This window comes from Phascolarctos cinereus, unplaced genomic scaffold, assembly GCF_003287225.1.
Source record: "Phascolarctos cinereus isolate Bilbo 61053 unplaced genomic scaffold, phaCin_HiC Scaffold_726;HRSCAF=1367, whole genome shotgun sequence".
NCBI classification, from domain to species: Eukaryota; Metazoa; Chordata; class Mammalia; order Diprotodontia; family Phascolarctidae; genus Phascolarctos; species Phascolarctos cinereus.
Genome location: NW_027556098.1, coordinates 313055103 through 313074093, shown reverse-complemented (window position 1 = coordinate 313074093; position 18991 = coordinate 313055103). Strand labels below are relative to the sequence as shown.

At 38.9% G+C, this 18991-nt stretch overlaps 1 protein-coding gene across 2 annotated transcripts in view; it reads left to right on the top strand.

Moving 5' to 3' along the window:
* Positions 1-18991, top strand: part of FCHSD2 (FCH and double SH3 domains 2) — a 356033-nt gene that overhangs the window by 295789 nt on the left and 41253 nt on the right. For both annotated transcript variants that reach the window (XM_020989616.2, XM_078156892.1), the window contains exon 13: positions 16461-16622. In XM_020989616.2, coding sequence (XP_020845275.1) covers positions 16461-16622 — 162 coding nt within the window. The remainder of the gene's footprint in view (positions 1-16460; positions 16623-18991) is intronic.

The following is an 18991-nucleotide window of genomic DNA, read 5'->3' as shown; positions in this document are numbered from 1 at the left end:
TTCAAGGTGTCAGTGACTACTTGTAGCTTAGCAAAGTGCATTTCACAGTGACAGTTACTACAGCTTCTCTTTATAAAGTGACTTAGGGTTTACAAATGTTTTCCTCACAACTGTGCAAGGCAGGGAATGTCCACATTATTTTCTTCATTTTACAAATAAGGAAACAGGATCGGAGAAGCAACTTGCCTAAAGTCCCTTTGCTAATAAGCAGCCAAAGTCAGGGTTCAAACCCTAAGTTCTTCCCATTGTACTAGTTTATTTGCTTCCAGAACAAGACATTTTCAGTGCACAATATTCATTTTGACTTCTAGCTCTCAATCTATGGTCCTGCAATCCTGTGCCTATGAGAAGACCTGTGTTCAAGTTACCACTTACTCAAAAGCCATAGATTTAGAGCTAGACCATAGAGGTTGTCTAGTCCAGCCCGAATCTGAGGTCAGAATGCCAGTTCTCTGCTGTTGTTGTTGTTGTTCAGCCATTCAGTTGTGTCCAACTCTTCGTGACCCAGTGGACCATATTGTCCATGGAGTTTTCTTGGCAAAGATATTGAAGTAGTTTGCCATTTCCATCTCCAGTGGTTCAAGGTAAACAGAGGTTAAGTCCTTGGGTCCAGGGTCACACAGCTAGTAAGTGCCTGAGGCTGTATTTGAACTTAGGTCTTCCTGACTCCAGGCCCAGCACTCTATGCACTGAGCTACCTGGCTGCCTCCTATTTCTGTGGAGCTGTTTTCCATTACTATCTACTTATTGGACATTCTACCTGGATGTTTTGGTGGCATCTCAAACTCGGCATGTCTAACACAGAACTTAGTGCTTTCCCTGCAAAACACATTAGTCCCCCTTCCCAAGCTTCCCTATTTCCACTGAGTGTACGCAGCATCACCCACCCACCTACTGTGACCTTTGACCCTTCTCTCTCTCTCTCTCTCTCTCTCTCTCTCTCTCTCTCTCTCTCTCCCTCCCCCTCCCTCCCTCCCTCTCTCTCTCTCTCTCTCCTTCCCCCCCTCCCTCCCTCCCTCCCTCTCTTTCTCCCCCGTGTCCTCTCTACTTTTCTTTCCCTCCCTCTTTCCTTCTCTCCCTTTCCAGCTTTCCCTCTCCCCATATTCAGACAATTGCCAAGACGTGTCAGCTAAACTTCCACAGCATCGTTTGTGCCTCTCTCTTCTCCACGCCCACAGCTAAAACCTAGTTCAGGCCCTCATCATCTCTTGCATAGAATATTGCAATAATTTCCTAATTAGATTCCCTGCTTCTGTAAGTTTATCCTCCACAGCCACCTGAATAATTTTCCTAAGGCCCAGGTCTGCCATGTTACTTCAATTATCAGAAATCTTCTGTGGCTCCTTCTTGTCTCTTTGATTACTTACAGGTCTTCATCTCAGCCTCTTAGAACCTCCACAATCTGCCTCCAGCTTATTTCACATTTCTCCTTTTCCTGTATTCTACATTTCAATCAAACTGGACCTCTGGCTGTTACCCATTTTCAGCATGCCATCTCCTGTCTGAACATTTGCAAAAGCCATTCCCTATCCCTAGAGAGAGCTCCCTCCTCACCTCCAAGTCTCAGAATTCTTATCTTTCTTTGAGGTTCAGCCCTATGAAGTCTCTTCTAATCATCTTCCCCCACCCCATGTGATCTCCTTCCTCTCATTACTTTGTATTTACTTATCTAGGCACATGTCACACTTTTCCTCCTCTCGTTATCCCTGATAGAATGGTTAAAAAAAAAAAAGAAAAAAAATTATCAAGTCATCATTTTTGTGGTGTTATATTGCCTTCTTCCTTTCCTTTGTTTATATTAGTTGTCCTCGATCTCCTTTCCTTCCACTTCCCTTTTCATTAACTAAGCAGTTTCAGCTTATCACTGGTTCAAAATCAATAAACTCCTCTGTTTACATAAAATCACTGAGGCAGTAAGCAGTTCCTGTTTCTAGAGGACACTCTGCCCCCCTTTCCCCCCACAAGAATATTTTATTCTTAGTCAATGAAATCTTTATTGAGTGTCCCAGTACTATGTTAGGTGCTGTGGGATACAAAGGGAGAGCTTATAGTCTAGTTCAAGAGTCCCAGACATGCTCTGCCATTGTAGATAGACCCATGTTGACTGGAATTCTTGCTAACAAGATACATCACAAGTTATTATGGTCTTGAATTTTTTTGTAATTGTTTCAATAGGTCAGGGATCTGCGATTTTATAGGTGTAGGTATTCTCTCCACTCATGCAAATCTCAAGTGTATTATTCTGGACACAATATAGTAATAAACCTCTCTATACTCAGACAGAAGACATGTGGCCTGTTGTCTGTTCCATGCTTCGTTCAGCCTTTCTAGCTTTGTAGGACCTGCTAGAGCTTATGTTCTTCTGATATGTGGCCTTCAGGAACCTTGCATTACCTCCATACCCTGATGAGACATCAAATTAGGATTTAAGTGGAAGATTATCATAATTGATTAAATATCACTTTTGCCTCACTGCACATTAAAAAGATTCAGCCGTGTGCTGCATTTGTTTAACATACATTTCTATTGAGCATCTTCTGGTTGCAAGGCATGGTGGAGGATACAAAAGATGAAAAGAAAATGTCGCTATCATACAGGCTTCTGGTCTACAGGGAGGATGAGATGTTAAATATCATACAAATTAGAATATAGGGAACACTTTCTGGCTATAGTCTAAGAAATAAAATCTCCACCAAACTCCTTCTTCAATGCCTATTTATGATGTTGGACTATTGCAGTACCTTCTTATTTGGCCTCCCTTCATCCTTTACCTGAGATCTGGAGGGCTGTGCCTATAGGAACCAGGCTCTGGCAAGTTCCACCAAGTGGCAAAGGCTAATAGTGTAGACCCACCCACAGCCTGTGTGTTTACTACCAAGAGCCAGCTCAGGGCAGGCCTGCTCTTCGTCAGGAAATGACAATTTTGCCCATGACATCTTATGATCTTATTGTCTTCCCTTTGACAATATCTCTGGTGTATCTTATATATATATCCTGTTCATACATAATTGTTTTGCAACTTGTCTCCCCCATTAGAGCTCCTTGAGAGAAAGGATTGGTGTTTTTTATTTTGTTTTAGTTTTTGCCTGTCTTTATATATCCAAGGCTTTGCACAGTGCCTGACACATAGTATGTGTTTGATAAATGCTAGTTGATTTATAAATGGATGGTATCACTAAGACATAGATAGACAACACAAACACCAACAAAGTCATGAATCTCCCTCCAAATCTCGACTCATAAAAATTCTTTTTTCAAGGCTCAGTTCAAATGTAGCCTCCTTGATAAATTCTTCCCTAATTCCTCCAATTGAAAGTGTTCTTTTTCCCTTCTCAAATTTTCTAGGGGCCTTTGTCTGAATCGAATTAGATTCTAAGTTACATGGTAACAGGAACTGTATCATTTTTCATTTTTATATTCCCAGCCAACACAGTGTCTTATATATAACTGCTTGTTTAATAATGGTTTATTGAATTCCAGAAGGATATGAAAGATACAAAAGACTGTGAGAGGTTGAAGGGAGGAGAAATTCCTTAAAGCATGGCAGGAGGAGAAAGAAATTATTGAAGGCTTCATGGAATATGTGGAACTTCTCTAGGCTGAGACCCCAAGATTAATCTAGGAGATTCTTTCCCGTGTCCTAAGACTTCTTTGCTCTTATGGTATAAATTTTATTGAATTCTTTAATCCCACCTTGAAACATCAAGCCTGTCTGTGGCTTTCTTGGCCGCCAAAATTCAAAGATCTGCTTGCTGTACGCTGGTACCTAATTATTTAACACAGAAACATTAAATGATGCACACCCAAAGTTCCAAAGCTGGTTTAGTGTCCGGATCTATAGGAATAATGCCAACTATTATTGCCATGGGTTCCTAAAGTACTTGACAATAACTGACCGTCAAAACATACAGTATAGAGCAGGGAGAGTCCTTAGAGGTGATTTACACAGCTTGCGGAAGACAGTGAGGTCCAAAATGTGTTGTAGTTTTTTTAGTCCTTTCCATTAGTTCACAATAACATAGTCATACTGGTAACAAGTAGGCAGTCCTACCTAATTGCTATGATTGACAGCTATCAATGATTGATGGATATGAAAGATAGCTCTTTAATTGTGACCACACATTGTGGAAGCTATACTTTAGGAAGGGCATTGACAAATTATAGTGTTCCAGAGGAAGATAATGAGGTGAGAGAAAGGACTAGCAACCAGATCTTAAAAGGATTAGGCCTGGGATGGAGAGATTCATTAATAGTCTTAAAAGTAGTTAAGAAGCTTTTGTATAGAAAATGTATTCAACCTTTTCTTCTTGGTCCCCAAAGGCAGAAGTAGGAGCAGTGGGTAGAAGGAAGAGAGGCAAAGAGAAAGCTTCTGAGAGAGATCTGGAATGTCCTGAGTTGGTAGACAGCTCCCCATCACTGAAGATACTCATGGAAAGACTAGATTATCACTTTTTAAGGATATTGTAGATGGTTATATTAAATATGTGTGTGCATACATATATATATTTATATACATACGTACATATATATGTTGATGGCTTCAGAGGTTCTGTCGAGCTCTGAAAATCTGTGATCCCAGGAAATTAAAAAGGCACTTTCCATCATTTAAGAAAAGTTATGATCTCACATTTTCCATCTTTCTTTGAAAAGAAAAAAAGAAGACCTGGAAAACAGATCAAGAAGAGCTAATTTAAGAAAACAGAAAACTCAGAAACAATATTTCAAGAAATCATAAAAGAAAACTGCCCAGATCTATTGGGCAGAGTGAAAATAGAATCCACTGATCACCTCCTGATAAAAATCCCAAACTGAAAACACATAGAAATGTTGTAACCAAAAATCTGGAGTTTCCAAGACAAAGAAAAAATATTGTAAATGGCGAAAAGAGTCCAAATACTAAGGAACCACAGCACTTAAATAGCTACTGTAAGGTTGATCAAATCTTATAATGTTGTTTTTCAGTTGTGTCCAACTCTTCATGACCCCTTTTGAGGTTTTCTTGGCAGAGGTACTGGAGTGGTTTTTTATTTCTTTCTACAGCTCATTTTAGAGATGAGGAAACTGAGGCAAACAGGGTTAAGTGATTTAGCAGGGTCACACAGTTAGTAAGTGTCTGAGACCATATTTAAACTAAGGTGTTCTTGATTCTAGGCCTAACGCTCTATGCACCATACCCCCTATCTGCCCAAATCTTATAATACAGTATTTCAAAAAGGTAAAGATTACAACAAAAATAACTTAACCTTGCAAAATTAAGTATAATCCTGGGGTGGGGGGTAACTTTTACTAGAATTTATTTATTAGAATTTGATTTGTTTATTTATTTATTAGAATTTAGAATTAGAAAAAATTAGAATTTTTTATGACAATGGCAGCTAGGTGGCACAACTGGATGGGATACTGTCCCTGGAGTTAGGAGGACCTGAGTTGAAATCCGGCCTCATCTGCTTACTAACTGTGTGACCCTGGGCAAGTCGCTTAACTCTGATTACTTCCAAAAAAAGGTTTTTTTCTGATGAGTGAAAAGTTTGTTTCTGTTTTTTGTTTTATTTTGTTTTTGCTAGACAACCAGGGTCAAGTGACTTGCCCAGGGTCACACAGCTAGTAAGTGTCAAGTGTCTGAGTCTGAATTTGAACTCAGGTCCTCCTGACTCCAAGACCAGAGCTCTGAGATTCACTGTGCCTTCTAGCTGCCCCAGATGAGTGAAAAGTTTGAAATGCAAACACATGAAGCAAGAAAACCCTCAAAAGTTCAATACATTTGAGCAGTTAGAAGGGGATAAATAATGAGTGTGCTTGTGTTCTAATAGAATGAGAAAAGGTTAAGTGTCCCTTGAGATTCAGAATGTCTTCAAGAGAGGCTGTTAAATAAGCCAAGCACAGGCCCAGATATATTTAGTCTGTTTTGTTGGTTTTAGATGTAGCAGATACTCTGGCTTCACTCTTCCAGAGCAAGACCTTCTCAGCATTCTAAGGGTATTCTCAGATCTAGCTATCCATCCCTGACCTCTCTCCTTCCCTCATTGGTATACCTCTTATCTTCTTTCTCCCTCCACTGACAGATCCCAAACATTTTACACTTTAACAGGTAGTTTCATGAATTGCTGTGGACAAAATAAATCATATTTTGGTTGCCAATGCAATGTTAATGAATCCCTCAAAGTAGTCCTCAGTTAGTAGACCCAATCAGTCACTGAGTCCATACTTGAAACCTTTTTAGGTTGGCAAGAACCTGCCAGAGCTTGTCACTTCCTGGCATAGCCTTTGAGAACACAGGGTAACCTCCGTCCCTTGAAGCAGCTTTGGGCTATTACTTTAGTGGAGAATGAAAACTAATGAATTATTTTTAAATTTCAGATATGAAAAGAGCAAACAGATACTTGTTTCAACTACTTATGCTTCATTCTCTTTTGAACTTGACTTTTAACTTTGAAAAATTGTGAAAGCACAAGCCTTATTATATGAACCTTTTACCCATAGCACTGGATTAGACTGATTGATGATAGCAGTAAACATTCTAAGTATCTCAGTACTGTAGAGTGAGCTAATATATGTGAATTTGCTTTGGAAAATATCAGTCAATAGAGAAAAAGCCCATAGGATTATTATTATTAATCAATAAAAGTCAATATAGTGTAAAGAGATCTCCAGACTGTTCTAGAAGAGTCTTGGACTGGATGACTTTTGAGGATCTTGGAGGAGCATCAAGAGACCTGGTTTATAGTCCTGCCTCTACCATTAACTCACTGGGTGTGTTTTTTAGTCACTTTTCCTCACTGCCTCAGTTTCTTCCTCTGTAAAGGGAGGGTGTTGGTACTAGATTTCCAAGATCTCTTTGCACTCAAAATTCTGACTTAGACAAGTTCTGCTGTCGCATAGAGTTATATCAGCAGCTACTACGGATCAGTCAGCGAGCTGAGAATACAGCGAATCAGAGAAATACACAAGCAAGAACAATCCCTGACTTCATATATTTGACCTCTAGCCATACACATATACATACATACATACATACATACATACATACATACATACATACATACATACATACATACATGGATAGGGTGGGGAGAGAGAGAGAGAAAAGATATACATACTCATGTAGGTATGTGGGTGGTTGCTGTTGTTCGATGGTGTCCGACTAGTAGTGTCTGAGGCCAGAGGTGAACTTGTAAAGAAAAGTCTTCCTGACTTAAGGCCTGACACACTCTCCATTGTGCCACCTGGCTGTCCCAGGTGGGTAAGTAAGTATTGTAGGTGTATGTGTGTATCTATATCTATATCTATATCTAATATAAAATATAATAGATAATATAATAGATACAGAGTGATTTGGAGGGATAGAAAGGAGCACTTGAGCTGAGCCTTGAAGGAAATTAGGGATTCTAAGAGGCAAAAGTAAGGAAAGTGTACATTCCAAGCAGTAGATTTAAGTCTCTTGGTATTATTTAAATGCAGAGGGTGTAGATTATGGAGTACTGGAATTGAAATTAGGAAGACCTGGACTTGAATCCCTTTTCAAATATTTAGTAACTATGTAACCTCAGGCAAATCTGTTAACCTCTGTAAGACTCAGTTTCCTCATCTGTAAAATAAGGAATTTAGACCAGATAACTTCTAAGGTACTTGCCAGCTTTAAACCTATGAGATCTTAGGATCCTTTGAACTGAGACTAGAAACCATGAACACAGTAGCCAGTCCTGTCACTCACTTTTAAAGGAATGTACAAACTTTGGCCTTGGTGACATAGATAGGCTTATTGTTTTTTAAATAATTATATTGTAATCATTTTCAGATACAACCAGTAACATAAGCAACACCACTCTGAAGGTTATCCTAGTTGATGTAGTCTTGGCTTCTGTTGAATAAAATTCCCCAAACTGGAGTTCCCAAAAAATTAAAGTTATGCAGAAACAATTACAGTTAAGTATTTAATATTTAGTATAATTAAAAGAGCACTGGATTTGGAGTCAGAGGACCTGGCTCTGCCGCTTATAAGAGCTGTGTGATCTCAGGCAGTTTCCTCCTTTGTAAAGGCTCTAAACCGTAATGTACTCTAGAAAGTCACCCATTGGGAGGACATAGGATCTGGAGTTGAAAGGACCACAAGCCCAGCCTAACCCTCATTTTATTATCTCTTGAATGAGGCCATGCATCAGAGTGGTTGCTGTCCCTTTGCTTGGGGACTTTTCAGTAAGTCAAAAATGAGATCTTGTGGTATATCTGAATCAGTAAGGCAGAAACCTCCAATTTAGAAAATCCAAAGCAGGTTTTCTGTTAGCCTCAGATTAGCTAAGAATGAAAAATTCTGTAATGGAAAACTGCTAAGGAGGTCAGTGGCATGAAATGGAACATCCTAAAACCTTGGAAAGGCCTAGACCTTTGATAACTGATTGTTATTCCCTTTCCATTGTGTAACACACTAGCCTTTGTTCCATGGGGCATTCTCCTACAGAACATGTATTTTTTTTCCCCCTTGTGTATTTTTAACTCAGCTTAGTCAGAAGACATATCTATGTCTTCTCCTGTTCTGTAAATTTCAGTGACTTCTTGTGCCCTCCAGGATCAAATTTAAAATCCTCTATTTGGCTTTTAAAGCCCTTCATAACCTGGTACTCCCCTACATTTTCAATCTTCTTACACCTTAACTCATCTCAGTGTATTTTGTGATCCAGTCACACTGGCCTCTTTGTTATTCTTTATATATGACACTCCATCTCCTGACTGGACATTTTTACTAAAAAAGAAATAGAACAGGCCATCAATGAGTTTCCTAGGAAAAAAGTTTCAGGACCAGGTGGATTTACAGGTGAATTCTACCAAACATTTAAAGAGCAACTAATACCAACATTAAATTATTTGAAATAATAAGGAAAAAAGGAGTCCTATCAAACTCCTTTTATGAAATAAATATGGTGCTGATACTTAAACCAGGAAGGGCAAAAACAGAAAGAAATCATAGACCAATTTCATTAATGAATATAGATGCAAAAATTCTAAGTAAACTATTAATCAGGAGACTACAACAGTATAGTAGAAAAATTATTCATGGTGATCAAGTGGGATTTATTCCAGGAATGCAGGGATGGTTTTAACATAAGAAAAACTATTAACATAATTAATTATATCAATAGATGCAGAAAAAGCTTTTGACAAAATGCAGCACTCATTCCTATTAAAAAACACTAGCCCTGTGGTCAGGAGGACCTGAGTTCAAATGCAGCCTCAGACATTTACTAGCTGTGTGACCCTGGGCAATACTTTAACACTGATTGCCTCAAATACATACACACACAGACACCTGAAAGCATAGGTATAAATGGATTTTTCCTCAAAATGATAAGACTCTTCTACCTAAAATCACCAGTAAGCATTATTTGTGATGAGGATAAACTAGAAGCCCTCTTACTAAGATCTGAAGTGAAACAAGGATGCCCATTACCACCAATATTTTTCAGTGTTGTATTAGAAATGCTAGCAATAGCAATAAGAAAAGAAAAAGAAATTGAAGGAATTAGAATGGGCAGTGAGGTAACAAAACTATCTCTTTTTGCAGATAATATGATGATATACTTGGAAAGTCCTAGAGATTCAGCTAAAAAATTAGTTGAAACAATAATTTTAGCAAAGTAGCAGGATATAAAATAAACCCACAAATCATTAGCATTTTTATTTATCACCAACAAAATCTTGAAGAGATAGACCATTTAAAATTACTTATAGACTGTATAAAATACCTGGGAGTATACCCTCTAAGCCAAACCTAGGAACTGCATGAACATAATTATAAAACACTTCAAGTAAAGTCATATTTAAATAATTGGAGAAATATTAATTGTTCATGAGTGGGCAGAGCTAATATAATAAAAGTGACAATTCTATCTAAGTAAATCTACTTATACAATGCCATCCTAATTAAATTGCCAAAAAATTATTTTATTGAGCTAGAAGAAGTAAATAATTTGTTTGGAAGAACAAAAGGTCAAGAATATCAATGGAATTAATTTTTTTAAAAATGCAAAGGAAGGAAGTTTAGCAGTACCAGATATTAAGCTATATTATAAGGCAATAACTATCAAAAACTTATCTAGTACTGGCTAAGAAATAGAAAGGTGGATCAGTAGAACAGAGTAGACATACAATACAGAGTAATTGATTTTAGTAACCTTGTGTTTGACAAATGTAAATATTTAAGCCTTTGGAATAGAAATACACTATTTGGTAAAACTGATTGGGAAAACTGTAAAGCAGTCTGACCAAAATTGTGTATAGATTAATATCTTACAACATTTACCAAGATAAAGTCAAAATGGATATATGACCTAGCTATAAAGGGAGATATCATAAGAAAACTAGGAGAATGTGAAACACATTCCCAACAGACTTATGGATAGGCCTAGAATTTATGAATAAATGAGATAGAGAGCATTGTGAGATAAAAATGGATAATTTTAATTACATTAAATTTAAAAGTTTTTATACTGATAAAACCAAGATTTAAAAGGGAAGCAGAAAATTGGGGGAAATTTTTATAGACAGTTTCTTGTATAAAGGTCTCACATCTCAAATATATAGAGAACTTCATAAGAATGTGTGTCATTCCCCAGTTGACAAATGGTCAAAGGACATGAATAGGCAGTTTTTCTATGAAGAAATCAAAACTATATATAGTCACATGAAAAAAATGCTCTAAATCTTTATTGATTAGAGAAATGCACATTAAAACAACTTTTAGATATCGTCTCATACCTGTCAGATTGTCTAAAATGGTAGAATGGGAAAATTACAGATATTGGAGGGGATATGGAAAAATTGGGACATTAATATACTATGGGTGGAACTGTGAACTGGTCCAACCTTTTTGGAGAGCAATCTGGAATTATGCCAGGGCTATAAAACTGTGTATATTCTTTGACCCAGCAATACCACTATTAGGTCTGTTTCCCAAGGTGATCAGAGAAAAAGGAAAAGAACCTATATGTTCTAAAATATTTATAGCGGCTCCCTTTTTGGTGGCAAAGAAATAGAAATTGAGGGGATGCCTATTAAATGGGGAATGGCTGAACAAGTTGTGGTATATGATTGTGATGGAATGTGTGCTCAATCAAGAAATGATGAGCTGGTTGACTTTAGAAAAACATGGAAAGACGCATGAAATAATGAAAAGTGAAATGGACCGAACCAAGAGAACATCTGTATACAATAATAACAATATCGTTCAAAGAATAATTGTGAACAACCAAATTAATCTATTATAAATACTCAGATCAGCTATAAAACATCCATGAAGAAGATGTTATACACTTCCAGAGAAAGAACTGATAAATGAAAGTGCCTGTAGTATGGTTTTACATATATTTATAAATCTGTGTCAAGTGGTGACCTTCTCTAGTGCAAGGTAGAGAGTCAGGGAGAACTTAGTATGTAACAAAAAATTAAATTTAACTTAAAAAAAAGCATCATGGGATCAGGTTTTCTATTATATTCTCCATGTTGCTCATTTTCTTCATTACTTGCTGATCTTCTAAAGCAGTTTTAAATTCCCCATGTTTTTTTTTTTATTTTGTTTTTGCTTAGAGCTCTTTTTGTTTGTTTTGTGACTTTCTCTTTGCTGTTTATGCAGATTCAATTTATTTGAGTGTGTTATTTAGCCATTTGGAGTCTTCTCCTGGTTTTCTTGCATGGTTCCATTTTCCATCCATCACTTCTGGTCTTTTAGCTGGTTCTGTTGGAGTTAAGTTTTTTAAATTTCATTTTATCAGTATTCTTTGCTTTTCTTATTTTTTATTTTGATTGATTTTTATTTTCTTGTGTTGTTTTTTTTATCCTTGTTTTGTTGTTGTTGTTGAGGCAGTCGGGGTTAAGTGATTTATGCAGGGTCACACACCTAGTAAGTTAGAGGTTAGATTTGAACTCAGGTCCTCCTGACTCCAAGGCCAGAGCTCTATCTGTTGCTCCACCTAGCTGCCCTCCTGTTTGTTGGTTTTTGAGGGTTATATAAAGAAACTGCTTCTCTGTGAACCTCTTATTTCATCATCTTGACTGGTTAGCCAAGGTCATCATAGATTTATAGTTGGAAAGGATCTTAGAAATCATAATCATAAAAGCAACAACAATAACAGTAACAACTATAGTTTGTATAGTACTTTCTGGTTTTCAAAGCACTTTACATATAATCTCATTTGAGCCTCACACACCAGTGCTATGAGATTGGATTTACAGACATTATTATTGTCATTGTATAAATTAGAAAACTGAGGCTCAGAGAGGTTAAGTGGGCTTGTTCAAGGTCACACAGCTAGTAAGTATCAGAAACCTGATTTTGACCTAGACCTTCCTGATTCCAGGTCCGGCATACAGGGCCACCCTCTACCACACTGACCCTCTAATCCAGCCACCTTGTTTTTACAAATGAAGAAAGTAAGGCTCTAAGAGGTGAGAAGAGTTGGGATTTGAACCTTGAGACTTAGAAAGATCTCCAGCCCTACAGTGGTATCCTAGGAGAGCAAGAGTTCCTCAGAAGGGGGCAGCTAGGTGGTAACAGTGGATAGAGCACCAGCCCTGAAGTCAGGAGGACCTGAGTTCAAATCTGGCCTCAGACCAAACACTTGACACTTACTAGCTGTGTGACCCTGGGCAAGTCACTTAACCCCAGTTGCCCTTAAAAAAAAAAAAGAGAGAAGGGTTAAGGCCCTTAGCTCTCTACAAGCTGCAAGTTCTTCTCCCTTATGGGAGAACCTCAACCCCAGGGTAATACAAAGGGGCTGCATTACAGTAAAACTCACTGCAGGAAGGGTTCACTTGGTTCTCCAGACCCCCCACTTTCTTTCCCTTCGCAGGGGTGACTTAACCCTGAGGTAGAAGCACAAGTCTGGAGATTTATATTAGGTCCCTGGGGGAGCTGAAGCTCACTGCAGAGGGAAGCAGACTCCTCTTGATCCTTTGTGGGCTCCAGTACAAGTCTTTCACATGTTTTGTGGGCTGTTGTGTTAGACTAAGTACTTGTACTAGTGCTTTACTTTTTCTCTGTGGAGACCAAAGATGCCGGCCAGATTTTTATGTTCTTGGGGGGTGAATGGAGGGAGGAAGCAAGCCAGATTCTGATGTTGCTAGGGGTAGCCCTGATTGGAAGGCTGAGCTAAAAAGGAGATTTGTATGAGAAACTCACATGATTGAACTTGATATGTAAAAACCCAAAGCTTTAGTTGTGGGTCGCTGGTTATCTGCCTAGGGCCTCAAGGCCACATGTAGCCCTCTAGGTCCTCAAGTGTTGCCTTTGACTGAATCCAGACTTCACAGTACTAATCCCCTTTAATAAAAGGACTTATTCTGTAAAACTTGGACTCAGTCAAAAGTCTGAACTTAAGGATCTAAAGGGCCACGTGTGGCCTCGAAGCAGCAGGTTCCCCACACCTGGCCTGAGGTTACACAAGTAGCACCTGAGCTGAGATGTGAACTTAGTTCCTCTGATTGCAAATGCAGTCTACCTCCATTGTGCTTCTAGAGCAAGGTTTCTTTAGCAGGGGTACACAGACTTAATCTGTGAATAAGCTTCAGGAGATCCAAAAACTTGGATGAAAAAGTTACATCTTTATTTTTACTAACCACTAACTGAAATTTTACATTTCCATCAATTATTTAAAAATCTTATTCTATGAAGTGGTTCGTAGGCTTCCCCAGACTGCCAAAGCCAAGTGGAACCAAGCTCATCCCTCTTCCATGTGGCAGCTCTTCCAGTATTGGAAGACAGCTGACATCCCCCCCCCCCAAGTATTCCCCAGGCCAAACATAAACAATGATCCTGAGATGGCCTGTTCAGTAATCCACTAGAAATTCACAATTCCTGATCATCATTTCTCCTTCCGACATTTCTCCCTTCTTTCCTTTTTTTCTCCTATTTCATTTAGCTTGGGGCTGCCTCCTAGTGTTCAGAAGGGCATTGTTAAACTTCAGAGCGTAACAGAGGAGGAAAACCAGGATGCATGACATTCAAGGATTGGAAGGAACCAGAAATGTTTAGCCTGAAGAAAGCAAGTCTTAGGAGAATGTATCGGAAGGGCTGTCCCCTGTAAGACCTAACCCTAAATTCTTTCAACCATTCTGAGCCTCAGTTGTAAATGAGTACTTCTAGTACATACCTGATAAGATTGCTTTGAGGAGTAGAGATAATTTGTGTACATCTCTTTGTAAACTTTAAAGCCTTATAGAAGTATCTGTGATTATCATTCTGTGGTGGCCTTCATCTCTCTAAATTTCAAGTTTCCTCTTCTGTAAAATAGGGTTACAATTCTTTGCACTCTCTACCTCACTGGGTTGATGCTTAAGGTTATTTTGTAAACCTTTAAGTTGTGTAATGCGTCATTATCATCATCATCATTATAAGGATAAATAAATAAGTTACAGTTCCTGCCCTAATGGATCTTTGGCTCCAGGAGGGAAAATAAGGCACATATATGACAAAAGCAACAAAATCAGAGTAGAACATGGAACATAAGGAAGGTGTAAACAGGATTCTGTTTTCAGTCTGAGAATGGAAATCTCTTACCGAATGAGTGGGGGAGGACCAATGAGGCTGAACAAAAGAAGAAGCAGTTTATATGGTGTTGACAAGTATTGAAAGAATTAAGATAATAAAGGGAGAAAGGGCAGTTGAGAAAGTCATTACTAAGAGTAAGTAAATAACATTTTAATAAATTTTAAAGATAAATTTAAGCTAAAACTTCCTATCACCTATTAGAGAAGAGAGAGCTTTCCTGGGTCAAAAGGAGTAGAAAACACCTTTCTTCCAGATGCCCTGGACTATGACATTGTTTCTTGGACATTTTTGATACTCAAGGTCCTGAGGAAGAAGAGGCCAACATATCCTTTAATGCCTCTCCACTCACTCTTAACCCCATTCATGCAAAATGCTATCCATGAATTCTCTGAAATACAGTGTTTGGTGTGAATTAGGCCAGTTCCACTGGGGGTGAGAGCAAATGGGGAATGTCTAGACAGGGAATGAGTCAGGAATATAGCATCAGAGTCTGAATCCCATATGTATTCACTTCTCAAAGATTTTGGTGAGGAGGTCTATATTTCACATATGGATTGGATTGTATGGCCTCTGACTTAACCTTCCAGCTCTTATACAAGCATGTAAGATTTACCTTGCAGTTGGTGTTATGGGACTGGAACTCAGGTGAGAGAGAGAGAGAATGAGAGAGAGAATATATCTTCATTGTGACAAGTAAACCTTTGGGAGCTGATGAAGGTCACTAAGTATGAGAGTGGAAAAGAGAAAAGGACACAATACAGAGTCTTGGGGTGTGCCCACAGTCAGTGGGTATGTTGTATTGTTGTATGTAGATGATGGTTCAGCAAAAGACACTGACTGAGGAGTGCTCAGACAGGTAGGAGGAGGACCAAGAGACAAAAATCTCAAGAAAACCTAAGGAAAGAGAATCCAGAAAGAGAGAGTAGTCAACAAAATTACACATTGCAGAGAGATTAAGAAAGATGAGGATTGAGAAAGACCAGTGAATCATAAGTCCAATGCAAAAAGAAGAAGTATTGCGGTAGGGCATTCTAGAAGCTTCATGAGTTCTTGGTTCATCTCAATTCTAGCAGTTGGGACATAAACATTGAGCTTGGAAGTAGGAGACTTTTGATTAACTCCTGGCTCTGGCAGTTAATAGCTTGGTGGTCTTGCATAAGTGACTTGATTTCCTTGAAGTCTCTGCTTCCTAATCTGTTAGAAAGGAAACCTCAAGGAAAGTACTTTTCAAACTTGAAGGCACTATAGAAAGGTGAGCTCCTGTTATTGTTTCCCTTGCCAAAGAGGAACACTGACAGCTACGTGTCTACTCTGATTAGTAGACCAGAAAGTAATGCATGGAGGAAATGTTTATTAAGTACTTATTATGTGCAAAACACTGTACTAAAGATACAAATAGAAAAGCAACAGGGGGGCTCAGCTGCAGGGCAAATGGAAATGCATGGTGGTCCACAAGGTACAACACAAATGATAACACATCCTCTATATTGTTTTTCCATTGATGAAATCAAATTAGTTTGTGATGTTGAATCTTTGACAGTGTCAAAGACTTTGGTGGAAGAGCTTATTTCTGGGTCTGGGTCTTGATCTGTGGGTCTGGAGGAGGCAGTGACCACTGCACCCACAGAGGCAATAGGTGGGTCGTGTCTCCACAAGGCTTCAATGGTGATGGACCAATCGGTGTAATCAACAAGCATTTATTAAGTGATTACTATATGCCAGGCACTGTGCTAGGTTTGGAATACGAACACAAAAGAGCCAACATTTTTGTTAGAGGAGACCAAATGTACATATATAAGTCTATGCAAAATGAACACATTTTCATTAAATATAAGGCAGTTAGGAAGGACTATAAATGTGCATCAAGCAAAACCAAAATAATTGCTCCATTTTCTAATCCTCTTCTCTCACTTTGTCTCTGTAGATAATTAAGCTGAAAGCTGAAGCACGTCTAGACCTCCTGAAACAGATTGGGGTTTCTGTAGATACGTGGCTGAAGAGTGCGATGAACCAGGTGATGGAGGAGTTGGAGAATGAACGCTGGGCCAGCCTTCCTGCAGTGGCCAATAATGGCTCCCTGCACCTGGTACTGTTTCTCCTTTCCATTATTGACTGGTCTTCCTCTTACTAGCTGCTTCAGAGCATAACTGCTGCTGTTGTATGGAGCCTAAAATGTTTAATAGGCAGGGGGAGATAAAGGTAAAGGGAGCCTCAGGATAATTAAGACTGAGGGACTTCACATTCACATCTCAGCTTCCCATAGGACCTTGGGCAAGTTACTGAGCCTCTGTTTCTCTGTAAAATGGATAGTTAATATTATGAACACTCCTTTCCTTTCCCTTCCCTTCTCTTCCCTGAGGGAAAATGTTTTATAAAACTTGGAGCGCTGTATTAACACATAGTAGCAGCTCTTGTTTGGCTGCTGCTTTAAAATCTACAAGACACTTGCCCCCTATAGCCCTGTAAGGTAGGTGATATCAGACTAGTATCAGCATTTTAAAGATAAGGAAATTGAAACTAAAGGGAACAGAGTGACTTTCCATGGACACAGACCCAAAACCCAGCCTCCTGTTATGGGCACCATGCTTTCTCTGAGAGGTAGTGATTCTCATTGTTATTAGTATGTTGAATAATTATAATAACCTCTCTACCTACATTTTCTCCCATCTATAAAAATAATCCTCACCCCACTTTCCTGGTAGGATTATTCAGAGAAAAGTGCTTTGTGAGCCATGAAGCTCTGTGAGAATGGGAACTGTAATTATTTCCACTCATCATTGGATGGCTTTTCTAAACACAAGCACAGAAGTAAAGGAGAGCACAAAACTGACATGTTGTGTGAAATCCCGAAGCCAAAGTCACACATGCCACTTTTCACTCAGATTATGTATAACCAGCCATACTCACTCCTGTGGGAGATGCTGTTTTCTCCTGGAAAGGAATGAGAAATGGAGAATGTTACCCAGGGGCTGGATGGCTTCTGTGATGAGGGCTGCAAACAGAGTGCAGACAGTAATACTCCGCCTCATGCACCTCATGCACCTGGAGGTGCTTGTGCAGGGAGCAGAGACTGCCTGGGGGCAGGGTGAGGCAAGGTGAGGCAAGACTCACAAGAGGCTGCTGGAGTCCTGGCTTTAGGCCCTCATGCACATGGCCTTGGACAATGAAGATAATAACACATCAAGGATCTGTTAGGTCATAGATTAGTGAAATCCACTAACCCAAACCATAAACTCTGTAACTTAGTAGAGAGTCTTAAGAGTCCCCAGTGGCTCAGAAACATTAAATGACTTGCTCCTGGCTAAACAGCTAGTCAGGTGATCCAAATCAGAGATAGACTTTGAACCTGGGTCTTCTGTATTCTATTCCCTATACAACCCAGACTCCAATAGCAGACTTTAAGGTTTATAAAGTACTTTACACTCATCCCGTTAGCCCTCATCTAGAGATATTAAAGGTATTATTTTACAGATTTAAAAAATCTTGAGGCTCAAAATGTCATTATAACTGATTCATGGGCACATAGCTAATCATCAGGCAGGATTTGAACCCAGGACTTCAAGTCCATCACTTTGCTGCACTATGCTGCTTCTCCTGTGTGTAAAAAATAATAATTTTGATTAACTGTTTGTTTAAAAAGCACTTTGTTAATCTTGAAGATCTAAAAAAATTTGAGCATTGCATTTTTCAGAGCACCTTTATATACAGTATTTCCTTTGGTCCTCATAATACAAATCCCTATGAGGTAACTAAGACAGGTGGTATTAGAGGAAGCAGTCATATAACATAAGTATGACAAACACCACCATAGGTCTGGGTCCAGCTGTGTGACTTGAGCCCTCTCAGAGCCTCTGTCTCTTCTCTGAATTCAGGTAAGTCAGAGTGGGTTAGACCAGGTGATCTCTAGGGCGTTTCCAATTCTGAAATCCAATGAGCACCATTTAGATGGATGAGACCCAGAGAGGTGACATGCGCACTATGTCTCAGCAGTTAGTAATGGAGCTACAGGATCCCACTTCTTCTGACGCCTGTCTTCTTTCCACTACTCTTTTTCCCCATTTATTTATTTATTTATTTATTTATTTAGAAGATAAATTTATTTATTTTTAGTTTTCAACATTCCTTTCCATAAGTTTTTGAGTTCCAAATTTTCATCCCATCTCCCCCCTCCCCACCCCAAGATGTCATGCATTCTGAATATCCCTTCCCCTACTCTGTCCTCTCTTCTATCTCTCTCCCCTTCTCTTATCCCCTTCCCCTTCTATTTTCCTGTAGGGCAGGATAGACTTCTGTACCCCATTTCCTATATTTATTTCCCAGTAGCATGTGAAAACATTTTTTTTAAACATATGTTTTTAAAACTTTAGGTTTCAAATTTTCTCTCTTCCTCCCCCCACCCACCCTCATTGAAAAGGCAAGCAACTCAATATAAGTTGTACATGTGCAGTTATGCAA